The sequence below is a fragment of the Psammomys obesus genome, unplaced genomic scaffold (genome assembly GCF_907164565.1).
Source record: "Psammomys obesus unplaced genomic scaffold, mPsaObe1.curated_primary_1811, whole genome shotgun sequence".
Classification (NCBI taxonomy): Eukaryota; Metazoa; Chordata; class Mammalia; order Rodentia; family Muridae; genus Psammomys; species Psammomys obesus.
The window spans coordinates 2,713,329-2,733,827 of NW_026596152.1; the positions used below are offsets into that span (position 1 = coordinate 2,713,329).

Genomic DNA, 20,499 nt, shown 5'->3' on the forward strand with positions numbered 1-20,499 from the left:
TCCTCTGACCTGACACGTATACTGTGCCAGAACCCACATGATGGAAGAAGAACAGCTCCCGGAAACTGTCTCCTGACCTGACATGTATACTGTGCCATGCCCTCCAACCTCCCTATTAAATAAAATTTTCAGAAAAAGCTATTGTATGTTTTGGGGGTTCAGGGAAGCTAAGAACTAGGAATAAAGAGGTCCTGATACCCCTTTGGCTTGAAAGCTGGTGTGTGTTCTTTCTTCCCATCCTTTATGCCGAGACATGAGATTAAACTCCCTCCTCTCCTCCTTTAAAAGGGGAAAGTCCTGAAACATAGAATTAGCCACTTACTTTAAAAGTTATCCGTTTAATTTTATCGTTTGACACAAGATTCCCTGTGTTGCCCATTCTGGCCTCAAACGCCTGGGCTCAGGTATTCCTCCTGTCTCAGCGCTCACACCAAGCTCAATTATACATTTAAAATGTACAAGCCACGGGCATGTATGCTCACAGTGCTGGGTAGTCATCGAAAGTCTGGTACCCAGAAATCAGTCACATTCCAGTTCCCTTTCTCCCAGCTTCTAGAATTCCACTTTCCTTTCCCCCAGTGTCTCGAAACCACTGGACTTGTATTACGTTTCTTTGACTTTCCTGTTCCAGGTATTTCATATAAATAGAAAGATACAATAGGTAGCCTTTTGTATCTGGGTCTTTTTGGTACTTGACATAGTATTTTCAAGGTATCAGGACTGTGTCTTTTTTATGGCCGAGTTGTATTCCACAGCATGGATGTACCGCATTTTGTTTACCTCTTATCTACTGCTGGATAGTCTGGTTGTTTTCCCACTTGTGAACTGGGCTGCAAGGTTCATTTATATATAAGTAATTAGTTGGACACATGTTTCCAATTCTGTGTGGTATTACTGAAAAGAAAATGCTATAGTAATTCCATATCTAGATTTTTGAGGGACCATCAAGCTACGAAAGCGTGATTACCGTTCATCTCTGTTCTTTGCCTTCACAGATCTTCCTTGACTTGTCCTCACTGCCTGAAACAAAGCAACACCTTCGACCCCTTCCTGTGTGTGTCCCTTCCCATCCCCTTGCGCCAGACGAGGTATGTGGGTGCCCTGAGTGTTGTGGCATGCCCGCTCTACTTGACCCGTTATACCTTTTTCCTGGGCACTTTCTGGTCCTGTGTCTGCCATTTTTCACTTAGTGTTTCTCTAGAGACCAGTCTTACGAATCAGGTGACCTCAGGTATTGAATGGGCACTTGAAGAGAAAGGCGTGCCCATTCTTTATCTGAGGCACAGGATGCTTGTGTGTGTCCATGCTGAGTCCACACTGTGTCCTGACTTGGGTCTCTGGCCTACTCAGGAGCTGGCACAGGTCCCACTTCAGTCAGACAGGGGCATCTGTTGCCATGTGCTTTTCCCTGCTGTATGCTCTTTCAACATCCTGTTCCTTCTTTTTTAAATAAAGGTATGGGAAGTTTTTCTTTCATTCATTCACTCATTCTGTAGCGCAAGCCTTTTTGAAAATTAATTAATAATCAATTAACTAATGACAACATCTCATCCTGTAGCCCAAGCTGGCCATCCCTCTGCCTTAGCCTCCCAAGTGCTGGGTCTGTAGGCATGAGCTACTTACTGTACTTGACTATAGGGAAATGATTTCATGAAGGAGCAAAGGAGGAGAAAGAAAAAAGGCTTGTGTGATACAGATGAGAAGAGAGCCCACGTTGGAGTGAGTGAGCGAGCGGTGAGCTGCTGTGTCTGAAAGCAAGGGACTGGCACGACAGCCCCTTTCCCAGAAGCCCTTTTTGCCATCCACACAGCTGGCCAGGCCAGCGCCCTGGGGGAAGGTTGGCGAGTGTGCGCGTGTGAGCCAGTATGGGCGCAGAGATGAAGGTGTTTCTTCACTGTGCGCCCACCTTCCTCAGCCCCATCTCCTAGCTCTTGCTGTCAATGTCTGCATGTTTAAGGTCCAGCAGTGCCCAGGGCTCCTTCACAGAGCCACATCCGACAGCCTCGGCTCCCTCCGCTCAGAGCTGCCATGCCTAAGTGCCACTGGCGTAACCATTACACAGTAACACCAGTTATACTGCCACTGACGGCGTCAGAAAATGGAGGCTGTTCCCGAGGAGTCTGAACTATGAGGCTTCCAAGGTTCTGATCCCAGCTTGTGACCTGGCTAGTTACTGCAGCACAGCAGTCGGTCTCCCCCAGGAGTGGGCTCTGGGACTGTGAGGGGAGGCAAAGGAGGACATTTTCATTGAGGAGAAATTCACCAGTAAGGTCCATTTCTTCTAAAAGAAGCAGCGTAGCCATTTTGTTTAATAAAGTGCAGGGGGCCGTTGTGTTTGGTTTTTCTTAAATACTATTTGTTTAACTGTTACAATCATGAGATCAGAGATCTCTGTGGTGTGATTGCCACTCAAAACCCTTTTATGGTTAAAGATCTGGAAAAGCAGTTTGGGCGATTTGTCTCTTTCCTGCTGCCTAGTGGCAGGGCACCTCAAGTGCAGGGACCCAACTAGCAAATCATGTTTAAGGGCTAAGCCAGTCCCTATGGTGTTGGTAACAGTTCCTGTCAGCCCTTTAAGGATTTTGGCTCCCTTTGTGTTTTCCAGATTCTTGAGTGTCACTTTGGTCTTCCCTTCTAAGAGCCAGCGGTTCCTGCGGGTTGGCCTGGCTGTGCCCATCCTTGGCACAGTGGCAGCCCTGAGGAAGATGGTTGCAGAGGAAGAAGGCGTCCCTGCAGAGGAGGTGTGCTGGAATGGCTGGGGCCTGGCCACTGGGTGACAGAACGCTGCCTGGGCCAGCTGCCCAGATGACTCCAGCATGACTCACTGGCTTCTGTTTGATTAGTGGCCCCCTGGTGTCTGTGGTGACCTGCCCTTGACTTCTCCCTGCCTTATTAACAAGGAGACACTTTGCCATTCGGAAGGTGATGGTAATTGCGATCCAGCAGCAGCTAAGTGCAGGGTGCTGCTCTTTGCTTGTTCCTCTAGTTGTGTGTCTCTCCCTCCCTCCTTTCCCACCCTAAGATAGGGTCTCACTCTGTGGTTCTGGATGGCCTGGTACCCCTATACACCATCCAGAGTGGCCTTAAAATTGTAGCCATTCTCCTGTCTCAGCCTCCCCAGTGTTGAGACTGCAGGCATGCACCACAGTACTCGGCCCATCCCATGAGTTAATCCTCTCCGGTCTTGTAAAGAAGATACTGCAGAGGTCTTTATTTTGGAAATGAAGAAAAGGGTTCAGAGGGGTTAAGAAGTCCAAGGCTACACAAGCAAGGAGGTGGCTAAGCTGGGATCAGAATGCACGTGGTTTTCACGTGGTTTTACGCTTTCCCGATCCTCAGAGGGAGGCTCAGTGAGATGCAGACACTACAGGTCAGTGACAGAAGGGAAGATGGAGAAGGCGGATAACTCTGTCCTGCCTTGAGACTGCCTCCCTGTGTAGCCCAGGCTGGCTTTGACCGCATGCTTTTCCTCCCTCAGCCTCCCAAGTGCTGGGATGACAAGGCATGTACCACCAAACCTGTCTTTGTCTTATTTGTTTATTTTATTTTACTTTTTGAGAAAAGATATTTCTCTGTAGTTTAGATTGGTGTGGAACTCACCACGAAGCCCAGGCTGGCCTCACCCTTGTGGCAATTCTCCTCCCTGAGTTCTGGGCTTATACGTGTGAGCTGCCATGCTCAGCTTGATTCTGCTTTTTAAAGAGTCCTGGGAGCTAAGAGAGATGCATGCTGGGCCACAGCTTGCCTTCTTTGCATCCCGCCTGGCCCCCAGGACGTGGGATCACATTTGTGGCCGGGCTTCCCTTTCAGCTAAACCTTTCTAGAAGCATACTCATGGGCGGGCACTTACAGCTATGTTTCCATGGCGATCCCGAATCCAGACAGTTATCACTAACATCACAGAGGGGCTCTGAGGGGGTTCTAGTGGGACGCACCTGTGCCTCAGCTCTCTGACTTGGACTGGATAAGGAATTCGGCAGCCTTCCATTTCTTTAACTATAAGAGCGGGAAATTCGTGCTTCCCAGATAACCTGGTGTAACCTTTTAAAATTAAACAAAAATGTGTCTAAGGTTATTGGCGTTAGTCTTTTAAACTATTTTACTTACACTTCTTAATATCTCTTTCTCCCTTCTCCATCCCAATCCCTCCTGACACCCCAACACCGGGTAGGAGAGAAAGAAGGCTAGTGGGGAGAAGGGGTGTAGTTTCCTTTGGCGACTTCCTGCTGCTCAGGGTCATCGGGTTCCTTGGGGCAAGTCCAATCTTCTTCTCAGGAGATCTTCAACTTCTTTGATGCAGCAGCAGCAGCAGCCAGGAGCAGCCGGGGGAAGCACCAGCAGCCTTCTTTCTCTGAGCCCCCTTCTCTCTGGGCGCTGGCATTTATTCTCTCCAGAGTCCTCAGGTTTAAACTACCTGCAGCAAAGAGTCCCTCTCAGAGCCCACATGAGGTAAATAGTTTGCTGCTGTTGACAATCTGAATCAGTCCCGTATCCTACACCTAAAACAAAAGCCAGTTTACATATCGTAAACCAACGTGTCCACAGCATAAGGTTTTTGTTAAATAAGCCATAATACACAAGCGACAAAGTATTCACATCTTAAGGCTGTGTGTGCATATTTATATAGCCGCCCTGATTACTGAGGCTCTCATTACCCTGCCCTTACCTCCATCTCGAGGATTTTCATGAAACTCTCACACAGGGGAAAACTAGTGCATATTTTCCTTATAAACTCTAGTGCAGCTAACAGGATGGCTCACATGGTGAGCCATCAAGCCTGATGGCCTGAGTTCGATACCATGAGCATATGCAGTAGGAGAGAACTGAGTCTGGAAAGTTCTCTTCTGACTTCTAAACACTTGCCTGATGTTATCTCCTCAAAACAGTGTAAAGATCTTGGTATGCTTCCACTTTCTTACACGGTTGGTTCGGGTATTACTGCAGCTGGTGGCGGGGCATTGGTGGCTCACGCCTGTAATCCAGCACTTGAGAGGCTGAGGCAAGAGAACAGATTCCAGGCCAGGCAGGGATATGTGCTGAGGACTTGTCTGGACCCTGACCCTGACCCCCTCCAAAGAAAGTTATCGTTGATGGTAAGATAGCAGTTGTTGTTGTTCTGTACTTACAATATTTCCCCTTCCTCTGCCTTGGAGGAGGTCAGGGTCATTTTGATGTCTCTCCTTTTTTCTCTCTATCTCTGTCTTTCTCTCTACATGCATACCCTCCTTCTCTTCCCCCTCCTTTCTGTCCACCTTCCCACGGCAATTTCCCTGGCCCCTTGACTTGGGACCAGCAAACCTGCCCTAAAGCTTTATCCATTAAACCTGCCTTTATATAATCTGGTATGGATTAGATCATTTCGATGGTGGAGAATGCACGTAGCCAAATAATATATCAGCAGTTAAACAGTTTTATATAGTCTTATGGTTTGAATGGACAGTGAAGTTTTAAACTTAATGTGTACCATTGCCTTCGATTCTTTTAAAAATATGTTTGTTTGTTTTTTGCCTGAAATATATTTTTTACCAGAACTTCAGGAACTTCCCGATGTTCCTCAAATGGACTTTGTGTAATGTGTATATTGTGGTGCTGCATTGGTTTTTGGGCCACCAGGTTTATTTTCTGTAGTGCAAAGCACTCCTTTCTGTATTCCATGAACATGTTTTTATAGACATGACATTATGTGAGAAAAGTTAGCAAAAAAGTTAACAAAAGTTTTGAAGCCTTCTTAATTGAACACTGTTCATGGAAAAGCAGTTTTTATTCATCCAAAGTGTTTTTATTCTACCTGTGATGTGGTAGGTTAGTTAGGTATAAAACTTTAGATTTTTTAATTTCATGTGTGGTTGCAGTCAAGATATCTGTGGTTAATATTACTGTGTTTGCTATATTTTATGATTTTAAAATACATAGGCACTTGGAAGGAAAGGAGAAATGAGTTTTAAGACTCGAGTTTTTATTTTTTAGTTTCATGTTAATTTAGTGTGTGTCTCTGTGTGTGTCTGTGTCTGTGCGTGTTTGTGTGTGCACATGTGTGCATATGCAGTCCAGAGGACAGCTTGCTGGAGTCAGTTCTTTCCTTCTGTCATGTGGGTTCCCAGGATCAAGCTCAGGTCATCAGACTTGGCAGCAGGCACCTTTTCCTGCTGAGCCATCTCGCTGACCCTGTTTTTGAATTCTTATCTGTTGCGTTCTTTTTGAGAAAATGATCCTTCTCCTTTCAGGTGATCTTGGTTGAACTGTATCCCAATGGATTCCAGCGGTCATTCTTTGATGAAGAGGACCTGAATACCATTGCAGACGGTGATAACGTGTATGCTTTCCAAGCCCCTCCCTCACCTGCTCTGGGGACGCTCCCAGGTACAGTAGTGCCTTGCATGCTTTGAGTGACTTTGTCATGACATAATCATGAGTTATGAGTCTCAAGGACTCAGAGTGCTAAGGCAGAAAACCTTAACCTTTAACACTTGGAATTGTTAGGCTCACTTCCTCTGTAGCTTATCTACAGATGACTGATACTAAAATCTCAATGAATATTAGAATTGCCCAGAGAACTACTTACAGCTGCCTGCTGGGCCCCTTCCTCAGAGCTTCTGATTGAGAAGGCCTGAGGGGAAGCTGGAGAATCTGCAGATGAATCTGGAGATCAAGCTGGGACTGATGTTTTCCCTGGGCCACACTGAGGTGCTGCAGTAGTCCTCTTTGCTTCAGTTCATGGCCCTCCCTCCCTGTCTGGAGTTAGATTTCTACCAGCAGAGCTGTAGATAGGCAAAGATATTTCAGAGATGTGTTAATCTCTGACAGGTAAGTGTGGCCTTTTTTTTTTTTTTTTTTAAACCTAACTTTTATTGTACAACTGTGTATATTTTAGCACAATTAGCCAGTTTTAGGAGCCCGTGTTTAAGGACCCCACTGCACGCAGCAGCTCCTGCTTGCCCTAGATTTCTCTTTTGGCATTCCTGTTATCTCCTTCCCTTATGCTCTAAAGACATTAAATGGAAAATTTCAAAAGTTTCTACTGCTAATGTGCGTCTTTGTTTTGTGGCGCTGGGGCTTAACATATGCCGGTCAAATAGTCACTCGTGCCGCAGCCCCATTTAATTGATGGGTGTTAAGTAACCTTTAAGATAGTAACTTACCATTCCATTTCATTGCTTTTTGTCATTATCCTCTCACTGTGCCTGATTTACAAGTCTTTTTATCATAGGCATGGGTAGTAGGGAAAAGCGTAGTATTTCCAGAGTTGGCACTGTGAATGGTGACATGCCACACCTCAGACGAATCCTGCGCTCTGAGCCTACGTCCTTAGGTAGCCTGGGCGTGAGCTGTGGGAAGCAGATGTTTGATGTTTTCTTCATCCACAGGAGAATACTGGGCCATGTAATCTGGAACAAAACACTGATTGACCTTGACTGTGCTATAACTCAGGAAAGCAAGCCCTCATTTCAGAGTCAACCACGGCTAACACATGTTTTCCTTGAAAAAGAAATACCAGTATTTCAGAACTGATTGGAACTAAAGGCTAGGCGAGGCCCTCTCCTTTATTATCCCCAGTAGGGGATGCTCTAAAGTTCTCCTGGATGGAGACATAAAAAGCAATCCTAGTAACTTTGAGGGTGCTTTTCAGATTGCTTTTGAAAATTGCTAAGCAAACCCAGGTCCCGTCCTTTTGAAGTTATTGGCTGACAACAGCTACAAAAATCATATCATATGAATATGGATTTTGTCTGCCCGGTGCCAAGAACATCACCATATTCCCTCAGGGTCCTCTGGTGTCCTTTCCCCAGTGGTGCTCTGGTGTCATTCTCTCCTCCAGCTCAACCCCCTGGTCTATCAGTGTCACCACGCTTGGCAGTTCGAGACAGCCACCGGTTCTTGGCACCTCTCCACGGCGAGAATAGGGTGCTCATCCTCTTCTGCAACCTGGTGGGGTCCGGGCAGCAGGCAAGCAGGTATGTGAGTCTCCCTCCCATGCTCATGTTTTAAGTGGGGTTTGTAGACCTGTGCTTAACAGAACTCCTCCTTCCCTCCCTCCCTCCCTCCCTCCCTTCCTTCCTCCCTTCCTTTGTCCTCTATTTCTCCTTCCCTCTCTCCTTCCTTCCCTTTCTTCATCTCATGTAGCCCAGGCTGGCCTTAAATGCACTAGGTAACCAAGACTGGCTTAGAACTCCTGACCTTCCTGTCTCTAACATCCCAGCGCTGGGATTACTGGGGTGGACCACCAGGCTGGACGCTATGCTTGGATTCTGTCTAGAGTAATTCTAACTTCATAAAATAAGTATCTATTCCCAGCGCTCATAAAGTAGATGAGTGCACAGGGCTTCTGAGCAAGAGGATTTGCTGTAATTGCCTTGAGCAGATGGCTGGGACCATCCTTAATTAAACATCAGAGGCTTCCCGTTAATTGCAGGGGGCAGTTGTGATTGCCCGCACGCTACTACTTCCTGTCATGTCACGAGGACTAGCAGCAGCTGCCCAGAGCAGAAAACGGGCTACAAGCGGAAAGTGAAGCGTAGCCCTACACACCTGTAATGCCAGTTAGTTGGGAGGCTGAGGCAGGAGGATTGTGAGACCAGCCTTGGCTATGCATGTAGCAAGTTCCAGGTCAGCGTGGCTACATGGGAGAGCCATCGCTAGGGGGAAGTTAAAAGCTGGCGGAAGGTTGGGGATTTAGCTCAGTGGTAGAGCTACGTTGGTCCTCAGCTCTGGAAAAATAAGTAAATAAATAAAAACAGAAAAATAAACTTAAAAAAAAAAAGGTGGTGGAAGTAAAGGAAATAAAAAATACCACTGTTTGCTGTTTGACAGTCTGTCCAGAAGACATGACTGGAAAGTGATTCAAACTAATTGAAGGGTTCAGGAAGCCAATTGGTTATGTTATAAACATTCAAAAACAGACAGCTTTCTGATATATGTCAGATTAAGTGTTTGAAAGGAAATTATAACTGTGTGGGGCGATGTAGCCTTCAGATTTGATTATTCTACAATATATACATGCATTGAAACATCGCATCGCATCCTATATATATTATATATTTATCATGTGCCAACAAATGCAGATAAAGTATTTAAAGCATCCTGAGGCTGGAGAGATAGCTCAGTGGTTCAGGGCACTTGGGGCTCTTGCAGAGGACCTGGTTAGGTTGCTCGCATCCCGTGGTGTCTGACCACCTTTCCTAACTCCGCTCCAAGGGGACCCGACATTCTTTCTGGCCTATGCTGACACTAGGCATGCCTGTGCCATACATACATGCATCCAGGTAAAATATATGCACAAACTAAATTGTAAAAGACGTTGAGGGAATTCTAGTGTGGCTCAGTACTGTAGAACGTGCTTCATGTGTACAAGGCCCCAGGTCGACCTCCTGTGCGATGTAAGCAAAATAAAAACACAGTAGGAGTCCTGCTGCACGTGCTCAGGTTGGAAAAAACAGTTCTAAGGTTCACCTGGGAACATAAGTGTGGTGGGGTAACGAGAAAATACTGGGGGAGGAGGGAAAGGAGGGTGAGAGAGGCCGACAATCAATGACGCTGCTACTACTGACTTTGGTTTTTTTGAGATAGGGTTTTACTCTGTAGCCCAGGCTAGCCTTGAACTCCCTGTGTAGCTCAGGCTGACCTCAAAGTCATGATCCTTCTGCCTCAGTCTCCAACCTGACCCTTAGAATCATAGCTGTGTAGTGTGATATAAAACTCAATAAAAAATTAACTGTTGAAATGTTATGACATGGGTAAAAGAATACGAAAACAGTCAGCAGAGCCAAATAGGCCAAGTTATCTTTGGGTATTTACTATATGATAAAATGACATTTTGTAGTCCTAGGGATGGATGAGTCATCCAACAATCAAGGCTGAGCCACTTGCTTTTTTTTTTTTAATATTATTTTAAATCATTCTTTCTGAATGTTTACATAAAAATTCTAAGTCAATTAAAAATGTAACCGCAGAAAAGTTACCACGAACAGCTCCCTGAGAAATCGGTGTAGGTGAGTGTGCTGGCGTTCCCTCGAGTGAGCCCCCTTCTCAGCAAAGCAGACAAAGCAGAACACCAACACGGGGTAGAATTCTTATGTCTGTGAGTAGAAGAGGCTATTTTTAGAGCACATAAAACAGGGAGCCCTGATGGAGGAGGCTTATGTTTCAAAAAAATTAACATTTTAAACTGAAACCAAATGTAAAACTTAAAGGCCAAAAAAAAAAGAGGGAGAGAATGTATGCCTTGGGAATGTGAAGGATTCACATCAATCTTAGGAAACCCAGCTCTCAAAAAGAGAGAAAGAGTCTCCTAGTAAGCTCACAGAAGTATATGCATAGGGTAAAAGATTCAGTGTCGTTGGCAGTGACAGAATTCTCACTGCGTCAGCGAGGTTCTGTTCTAGTTCTTCAGACTGCTAAGGAAATCTACACTACCTGTTCTGAGCAATAATAAAGGAAATTATTGGTCAAGTTGATCAAACAAACAACAACTCTTTATCGGGGAACCTGAGTAAAGGCACTTGCTTTGCTGGTAAGCCGGCGTGGCTTTTCTGTAGGGCATTTTGGAGGTAAGTCAAGTAGCATTGCCTCTGCCTTTCTGTGTATAGGACCTCTACCCCAGGAGAACAATTGCTCACACGTAGTGGAGGGTTGGCTCGTGTCCAAGAATATGTGCAGTTGCTGGCCTGAGCGACATTGTTTAAATAACAACATAATGGAAGCAACCCCGAACGCTCCACCCCGCAGGACTAGGTTGATGAGCTGAGCTGTCTGCTCGGTGGCCGCACAATGCCCTTCCACGCCAGACAGATCCCTTCATATTTGTGCTCAGCTTTGCCAATATTAGTTCAACAGCTTAGCGTTACCCAGTCAGATCTGCTCTCAGCCACAGTGCCTGTGGCAGCGCTGGGGCCCCTAGGTTTATCCGACCAGCCCACTGCTGGACGTTCAGCGGCTTGAGATGAGGAAACCTTGGCAGCAGTGAGAACATTCCTGAGATGGGACACCGGCGTGTTATCCAGGTGCCTTGCTCTGGTTCCCACAGCCCCTTCCTCTGTCGTTCGCTGTGGGAGCCTGTCCCTTGGCACCGTCTGCCCTATAGCTTATGCGTGTAGCCTGTAGAAGCAACTGGCAGTTCCATGTGGTTCTTGGCTCTTAACTGTTCACTAATCCGCTGGAGAGGAACCAGACGGAAGGAAACATCCATGACTCTCACTGGCGTTTGCTCTGTGGAAAGAACTTATTTCCTTGGATTTTCAGGTTTGGGCCGCCATTCCTGATACGGGAAGACAGGACCATCTCCTGGGCCCAGCTTCAACAGTGTATTCTCAGCAAGGTTCGGTGCTTCATGAGGAGCGAGGCCCCTGCACAGGTCGGTTTGTGTGCGTGCATGCATTGGGTGTTTGCTTAGGTATGTGTATAGGTGTGTATGAGTGGACACGCATGCGTGCATGGGGTTTATGTGCAAGGATTTACCACTTTATGGCTTGTGTTGTTTTTAGCTCTGACATTAGGAGAGACACTTTTTACAAGGACCACTGAAATAAAGTTTTTGGGGTATTACTCTCAACTTAGTGTTTTTATGACTTTCCACAGTTGTCGCTAGGGGCAGGCACAGAGTAAGTTGTAGCTTACAAATCTAACATCTAAAAGGTATTGAACTCAGGTTGTCAGTCTTGGTGACAAGTCCCTTTGCCCATTGAGCCATCTTGCCAGCCCTGGTGGTGTTGAAAATTGATAGCTGAGGCTAGCAATATCCATGAGTGAAAATCCACATAATAAAATAAGAGAAGCTGAGTTGAAAAACTCAAGGAAAAAAAAATACTTTCTTGTCTTCCCAAAAACTTTTAAAGAAGTTTGAAGCCCATTGAATTCCAGCTACCATAAAACCTGTGTCAGAAGCCACCCTGGGGGGGAAGGGTTGTGTCCGTAGTCTGAGACTCTTGTTTCAGAAACTGTTTAATGAGAGCCTCTCAGTGGGGTGATTCCGGACCATTTTACAGCTGATCTCTCCCAATGCCTGTTTCTTTCCACATCCCTATCCATTTAATTTAGGGTTTATACCAAAAAGCAACTTGTTAAAGACCTTCGCTGTAGTTGTCCAGACCTTTATGTCTAAGGGATGTGTTTGCCGTACTCAGAGCCTGAATCAGAAGTGAGCTTCTCCACAAGTAGGTCAGGCAATGTAGTGACAGCGGCGGCTGTCCCCCAGACTGTGCGCTATGGACTGTTAAAAGGAGCGGGAGCCGCTTTCATGTGGGCATTCATTTCAGCTGCCTCTTCCTTCCCCGGCTATCCCTGCTCCCTACCCTGTCACAGGTATATACCTCTGCTTCTGGGTCCTTATAGCCTCTTTCAGTGTTAAGAACTAATCAAACCGACAGCGAGGCTAGCGGAATTCCGATGCAGGAAGCCTCAGCTGCCCCTGGATGCTTTCCCTGCCTTGCTGGTAGGTATGCAGCTGGGCACAGTGTGATCTCGGCACCATGGGCTCAGCACGGTTGCCCTCCTACTTACCTCATACTCCTTTTAAAAAATTATTGTTCTGTGTGTGTGTGTGTGTGTGTGTGTGTATGTGTGTGTGCTCGCGCGCGTGCGCGCCCCTCCTTACTTGTCTGTATACCTCGTGTATGCACTCCCTGGAACTAGAGTTTCATATTGTCGAAAGCTGTCTCATGTAGGTGCTGGGACCTGAACCTGGATCCTCTGAAATGACAGCAAGTGCTCTCCATCTCTTGCCAGCCCTCCAGCCCCCAGCCTTACTGCTTTGCATACTGTGTATTAAAGATTGTCTCCATGTGGCAATGATTCTGAAGAGAGTATATTCAGAGTTCTTAAAACTGAACTGAATATATTCAGCGTAGTGAACATACATTGAAGGCCCTGAAATGAATCTGTTTAGCCTAGAATAGAGGACCAGAAACGAGCCGTCTGCTAGAAAGAATTAATTTGCATGAATTATGGGGGGGAAAAAAGACATCACTGAAGAAGCTTTTCCTTTATGGTCACCGTATAAACTTGGGTGTGTGAGCTCAGCCCTATGCAGGGTTGGCTGCCTCTGTGTAGATCTTGGGGTCTGGTTAATGGATGGCCTCCCTCTGCAAACAGCAAAGCTCAGTCAGTTAGGACCGACCAAGGAAAAGCTTCTCCCAGGTTGAGATTAACATTCTTAGAATACATACACCCTTCGTGGCCAACCTGAATCAAAGCCCCTGAGGCTAGCAGGCTTCCTTCCAGCCATTAATTTGGTCTTGTCAAAGCCAAAGATTAGCCACACACTGTACCTTTGTCATCGGTGGATACATGAGGTTCTTTTTTTCTTTTGATAATAGTTTAGGATAGTTTAGAATTTTAGGGAAATTCCCAGAACTTCACCGTCTAGACCCGTGGTTCTTAACCATCCTAGTGCTACGACCCTTTAATACAGTTCCACATGGTGTGGTGACCCCAATCATAAAATCATTTTCGTTGCCACCATTATGAGTCATAATGTAAATATCTAAGGTGCAGATGGTCTTAGGCAGACCCTGTGCAAGGGTTGTTCAGATGTTCAACTGATCTCCACGCCTGTGCTGGTCAGTGTGGCAGCTCTGCACTTAAAACGCACATAAACTGGTTCACGAAGAAGAAAGGCTTACGGACCTCCGTGTGTTGGGGGTTCAAATACACGGATGGCGCTTACACGGATTCAGATCCTGTGAGAATGACAGGAGCTGGCATGACATGGAACAAAACCGTCCCATCTCAAGTGTAGTGGGGTGGGAGGGAATGGGGGAATTGGGGAACTAGGGTTTTGGAGTTCCTTCGGAAGACATTCCAATAACCCGAGGGCCCCTCACAAGACCCTGTCTCCTAATAGGCTGCCGACCGAGTGTTCAACAGAAACACGGGTAGACAATTCAGTGACATCAGAACAGAGCTCTAGCCTACCCCTGCACTGCCTGAGCCTTGCACATGGCAGCTGCCACAGCCACAGGAGGCCCCTCATAATTGTCTCAGCGTGTTCTGGACATTTTGGTCTTCCAAAGCTCTGGCCAATGCTCTTTCCTGGAATTAGGAGTTCTTTCCTGCCTGACAGACTCTGACATACATCTCACCCACGATTGTAAGTAAAGATGTCTGCTGTCAGCTTTAATTTAGAAGGAAATTTTATTATTACTTTTTTGATTGTAGCCAAGTTTTTGAGTGACAGCTTAAAAAACGAAATTTCTTTATTTCAATACACATTGCATCGATTTATTTTTTTGGCAAAAAAAATGTAACTGAACCATTCATAAGAATACATTAATTGCCTTTGCAATACTGCGTAACTATTGCTGCTGTACTCTCAGTTTTTAAAAACAGCCCTCCTACAAAAACTCCATACCCATTTAACAAAATAACAGAACCCCCGTCCCCTCCCCACTAGCACCTTATACCTGTAGCATGTGCCAGATTTCCCTCCATGCCTCAGCTCTCTGTGTGAGGCCTGGCATGTGATAAAGCTCTCCCAAGCTCAGAAGCAGTTCAGGGAAGAGACCAGGATGATGGCTCTTATTATCTGTGTGTGCATGACTCTGGGGTCAGGCCCAGAGCCTGCTTAGAATGTGCTCTGCCACCAAACTGTCTGTTTCACACTTCTTCATTTTTAAGCCTGGGAGAAATTGAGCTATGCATATCCGCTGTGTTTCCGTTTATCCATCTGTCTGTTACCAATATGTGGGTCGTTCCCAGCTTTTAACTACAGGGAACAATGTTGCTGCAAGCATGAGCATGAAGTTCCCCTAGCTCGTGGTGGCTTTAGGAGTGAAGTTAATGGATGAGACAGTGGCTGTAGGTACAGCCTTGTGAGAAGCTCCAAGTTGATCTCCACAGCACCGTTTCACATTTTTGCCCGCCAGCCACGTGGGTTCCTACTTCTTCACACCCTCACTAACACTTTCTCGTCTCCCCTTTTAAAATTAGGATACAGATAGAAATATAGTTGTTCTGGTTTAAATGGCAGCTCATTGTCGTCTTGGTTCATTGGTTCACATTTCATATTTACAGATAGTAGCAACCGTCTAAAGTGCTTTTGTTACCTACATGTGTGTGGAGAAGCATGTGTATGATCTCGTTTTATACATTGTCTCATTGTGGTGATGCTGAGCATGTCCATAGAGAAGGTTTAACTATTTACCGATAATTAATTAAAAATTACTTTTTCTTCCCATGTGTTGTATCAGTATCTGCTCCAGTTAAACACTTGTTTTTAAGGGTACAGTGTTCATTGTGTGAGTGGTTGTGTTCAATAGATCATGCATGACGTTAGATCACTGTATTAAAAGACTGAATCTTCAAACAAACAAACAAACAAACAAAGCCTTAGGATCTCTCCATTTTAAATCCAGGTTATTGAGAGAGTGTTCGAAAAACTACAGAGAAAAGTGCTTGCACTTACCTGTCACAGACGCAGTTGCTCAGCACGGGGCTTGGGTAATAAACAGTTGCCTCTGCTTTTGTCATGGCAGGACCCGGGGACTCTGTTCTCCATCCGGGTTGTGGGGCTCTCCTTGGCCTGCAGCTACTTATCTCCGCAGGACAGCCGGCCCCTGTGTCACTGGGCAGTTGACAGGTAAGGCTGATGCTCATGCTTACTGAGCTAGGCTTACCAAAGAAGACGACTTAACAATCAAGTTACTGACAATACCAGCCATTCTTTATCACTTCCTCTCTAGAACCAGCTACCTTGTTGGGTCCGTAGGCCATTTTTACTCCTTCTCCTCACCCCACCCCCATGTCCAAGAATGGCAACTTCAAAGATGAGGGAGCAACGAGATTACCAGCGATTAACTTGCTCAGACTTACCGAGCTGGTGAACAGAGAAGCCTGAGTTTGCCTTCAAATTCGTCTAACTGATGCACCCATCATGTGGTTAGGTCACGTGGTTAGGTCATGTGGTCAGGTCATGCTAATAGATCCAGTTAGAATGAGTGGCCCTCTGAGGTGGAGGAGGATGCTACAACTGGATCACTGGGCCTAAATTGTAAAAGGACGTGGACCACGGCTAGGCGATAAGGCCACTGTGGCTGACAAGCCTGTGCCTCCGACTTCGTGATGCCCCACATGTCCCTTCAATAGCTTGTCATGGTGCAGCCTTGTGTGGACTTCTTCAGGACTGGCGCAGTGTCCAGCCATGGCTTTAGTCTCTGTATTAGTGACCTGATGACGTTTGTTGATATTCCCGTAGAACACAATCCGCAGTGAGGTTCTCTGGTTCCCTGGCTTGGGCAGCTTGAGCTGCTGAGTTCAGAGTGTAGAGGCGGACCTGAAAAGCCTCCCCAGAATATTCCGCTGATACACCTTCCTTAGCTGATAAGTTAGGGAGAGAGGAGCCCTGTCAGCCAGGGCCTGCTGGTCTGACAGGAAAGGAGTTACTGGGGAGGAAGGTGCGCTGTGGCATTCAGGGTTGGAGGTGACAGTTACATTCTTCAACATGTGCTCCATAGGCGGGGACCAGCCTGTAGTCGGTTGTTACCAGTCCACGAGAGGAAGTTAGAGTGCGTGAGAGCAGTAGGGCCAAGTAACGCATAATATATTGAAAATAAGGGATGGAAGCTGTTCTTGCTGTGTGCACTCTGAGCAAGCGTGCGCGATCGCGCTTTGTGTCCTCTGTGAGTCCACAATCTTGAATGTCCTGGTGACAGTCTGTTTAGGAGACAAATCCTAAACAGTATCTTGGTGTAAGCTTGGCCACTACTGTGTCCGCTCTTCTTGATTCAGGGTACACCACCCTACCCTCCACTTCCTTCCTCTATGCCTCCTGTTCTTTTCTGAAAGGAGGGGAACCCCAGAAGTTGAGGGTAGCTGTAGTTCTGCTCACTGAGATTTTCTGCAGACCTTGGGGCTTGAAGAGTTTGGGGCCTGCAGGGGGCTCCTTCTGCATTGTTGCAGGTGGGGATGTTCCTTCCCCTGGGCCTTCATCAGTGCTGGCTTTTTGTGTGAGAGGCTCATTTGGGTGTTTGTCTGGCTTAGTAGTGCTCTGACCAAGTACCTGACGGGAACACCTTCAGGGAAGGGAAGATTGATTCTGTTCATAGTCTCAGTCCATGGTGGCCAGCCCTGTTGTTCTGGGCCTGTGGTGAGGCAGAACATTGCATACAGAGGAGAGTCTTTACCTTGGATTTGCCAGGAAACAGAGATACAGGAAGCAGTTAGAGATAAGGATCACCCGGTGACTTACTCCAGCTAAGCTTCCCTTTTAAAGATAATGGCAGCAGCTGTTGTTAAGAATCTGTGGGAGACACTTCATATTCAGACCATGGCAATATGTAAGTGCCCCGTAGACATGGAAGGGGCATCGGGGCCTTCGGTGGAACAGCTAAGCAGGCCTAGAGCTCCTGCTCCTGAGAGTGTCAGTACAAGGCATTGAGAGGTAGGCAATGCAAGGCTTTCAGCTGACTTAGGAACCTTCAGTGTGGTCTGAAGTCATTTCGGGGTATTCCGCTGGGGAGGAGGGGCAAGGCTGGCTGCTGAGCCCTGAGAGCTGTGGGAAGGAAGCTGTTTTCTGACAGGTCTCCTCATTCTTTCCTCAGGGCTTTGCACCTCAGGAGACCAGGAGGCCCTCCTCATGTCAAGCTGGCTGTGGAATGGGATAGCTCTGTTGCAGATCGGTGAGTTAATGGAATTTTACTCCTGCAGAGCTTGGCTGGGACATGCCTCTACCTACCAACCTTTCCTGGGCCCAGTTGGAGTTTCCCTTAGTTAGAATATAAGATCCTGCACACACTTACTTCAATATAACGGGCCCCATTCCTCTGAGAGAACTTAGTCTTTGTAAACAGCCACGATGGGCATGGCAATCATGACGGGGGTCAGTAGGGGTGTTAGGAGTAGTCAGTGCTCATGTAACCCTCAGCCTGGCCCATTCTCTGCTTGGAGCACTTAGTTCCTATGGGCTATTGGTTTCATCTTCGTCAGCCCCCATGTGGGAGGACTGTGAGGTTATCACTACTGTTGTCCACTTGCTGAAACTGAGATGCGCAGAGGTTAGGCAGTGTACAAGTCACGTAGCTCATGTGCACAGAGATGGAGTTTGAACCCAGGCTGGCTGGCATGAGTCTAGGCTTTCATCACTCTACTTGGCTCTCATACCTCCTCAGCCCATCAGCTAGACTTTGTAAGAGGACACGTTTCAGTCCATCGAGGACTTACTCATCTCTTGCCAGCTACTAAGGCTGGTGCAAAGTTGGGAAAGCCTAGGACTTGAAATTTTGAGGAGCTGGTGGATGATTCCCTAAGAGTGAGTGCAAAATCAGGGGTGCAGGAAGTTATAGGAACCCACGGGAAGGGTAGTCGTGCCTGTCCGATGCCCTGCCCAGGTTTTCTGTGTGGAGACAGGTAGGTCCTTCTGGGAGGGAGAGCTCTGAGTGCTGTGCCTCTCCTTCCATCCAGCCTGTTTGGGAGCCTTCAGGAGGAACGGGTCCAGGATGCAGACAGCGTGTGGCGGCAGCAGCAGGCACACCAGCAGCCCAGCTGTACCCTGGACGAATGTTTTCAGTCTTACACCAAGGAGGAGCAGGTCCCGCCCCTGGCTGGGAGGGGGCTGGCTGGCTGCCTGTGTGCACATTGGTGGTCTCACGGTCCTGATGGCTTCCCTTCCAGCTGGCCCAGGACGATGCCTGGAAATGCCCTCACTGCCAAGTCCTCCAGCAGGGCGTGGTGAAGCTGAGCTTATGGACCCTGCCCGACATCCTGATCATCCACCTGAAGCGCTTCTGTCAGGTTGGGGAGCGAAGGAACAAGCTCTCCACGCTGGTGAGGTTCCCGCTGTCTGGACTCAACATGGCTCCCCATGTAGCACGGAGGAGCACCAACTCCAAGGCGGGGCCTGGCCCCTGGCCCTCCTGGAAGCAGCCGATCTGCCTTCCCACTAGCTACCCGCTGGAATTCCTCTACGACTTGTACGCCGTCTGCAACCACCATGGCAGTCTGCAAGGTGGGCATTACACAGGTGAGCCTTGCCATGCCTCTCCGTGTGCGGCAGCCATTGCCGGCGACTCGGCTGCAGCCAGAGCTGCAGGGGTTCCCGGAATTGGTGCTTCTCGAAGGCCAGCACTCTCCCCATTCCCTGTGGTGGGTTTGACACCCACTGCACACAGGGAAAAACGAGACGGTGCCTAAGGCCTCCGGGAAGCTGGTGACTTGCATGGATAGTTGCACTTTGGTGTTGGTGACTACTCGTATTTCCAGACACACCAAATACAAGGGCCAGAGCCAAGATGTGCTGTTTGCCTTCATTCAAGATTCAACGTTGGGTCTGGGTACCACATGGTCACTTGCTCTCTGCAACTTGATCAGCTGCAGTTTTCTCTCCTGGTCTTTGTCTCTTGCCAAGAGGCGTTTCTTTGGTGAGGGGTAGAGCAATATTTATCTGTGACTCCGAGAATAAACGTTTAGAACACAGTTAGGGATTCTGCTGGTTCTGTGAAGTGGCAGTAGGAGGCTGTCCATGCAGAGCACCGCAGACCGTCATCTCCAACTTCATTTACGGGAGCACACCTTCTCGAAACTTCCTGAGGGAGGGCAGTGCAAGTGTGACGCTTGAGTAGTGACTGTCTTTAAAGGCTTTTACTGCTACTCTTGACTGGAAGCCTGGCTGGACATGGGCTTCTGGGTCAACGGATGCTGTCCCATAGTCTTCAGACAGCCACGCTCCACGGTGGGTGGGGCTGAGGAAGAGGCTTTTGCTTTGGAGATGGGCAGCCAGTTTCCTTTCCTCTGTCTGGGATCTGGTTTTCTCTCTGGAAGCTTTCAGGTCCTTTATCACGAGTGCCCTGGAATTTCACACACTGACCCCCTGTGTGTGAAAGCACAGTGAAGCACTGTGCTTGGCCTTCAGTTCTGGAAACTTCCCTGTATTTATTCTTAAAACAACAACAACAACAAAAAAAAAAACTTTAAAAACTCACAACATAAACACATAGTGACACACTACAGCTTCCACGACCAGATTTTTGTTTCCGTGGGGGGGGATGTAGGGGTGAGGTTGCAAGAGTGGAGAGCAGGTACCAGGAGAAGGGGAGATGAATGCGACTGGGGTGCGTGAGTAAAGCTCACAGAGAACCAATAGAAAGTTAAAAAATTCACCCTCTCACTCATTTTTTTTTTTCAAGACAGGGTGTTCCTGTGTTGCCTTGGCTGTCCTGGACTCGCTTTGTAGACCAGGCTGGCCTCGAGCTCACAGAGATCCGCCTGCCTCGGCCTCCCTGAGCGCTGGGATTAAAGGCATGAGCCAGTGCATCTGGGCCCCCTCGATCATTTTAGACACGAGAGTTGAATACTGTGTATATAAATTTGTAGCTGGAACTTTTTCAGTTCCTAATTTATCTTAGAGGTTTCCATCCTGGTACATGAAAGATTAGGACACACACCCCTCATTCTTTCACCCGCGTCTTAGGAATTTTCCAACACTACAAGCTATCAATGGGGTGAGATTTCGGAATGGAAATGGCTAGCATGTGTGTGTGTGTGTGTGTGTGTGTGTGTGTGTGTGTGTGTGTGTGT

General features: G+C 47.4%; 1 protein-coding gene across 1 annotated transcript in view; it reads left to right on the plus strand.

Annotated features, from left to right (window-relative positions):
- Usp43 (ubiquitin specific peptidase 43) overlaps window positions 1-20,499 on the plus strand; it is a 62,227-nt gene that overhangs the window by 23,957 nt on the left and 17,771 nt on the right. Inside the window, exons 4-12 of the mRNA XM_055594389.1 lie at window positions 996-1,088; window positions 2,606-2,741; window positions 6,225-6,360; window positions 7,817-7,952; window positions 11,236-11,347; window positions 15,465-15,568; window positions 17,529-17,606; window positions 18,388-18,514; window positions 18,598-18,946. Of these exons, the coding sequence (XP_055450364.1) occupies window positions 996-1,088; window positions 2,606-2,741; window positions 6,225-6,360; window positions 7,817-7,952; window positions 11,236-11,347; window positions 15,465-15,568; window positions 17,529-17,606; window positions 18,388-18,514; window positions 18,598-18,946 (1,271 nt within the window). The remainder of the gene's footprint in view (window positions 1-995; window positions 1,089-2,605; window positions 2,742-6,224; window positions 6,361-7,816; window positions 7,953-11,235; window positions 11,348-15,464; window positions 15,569-17,528; window positions 17,607-18,387; window positions 18,515-18,597; window positions 18,947-20,499) is intronic.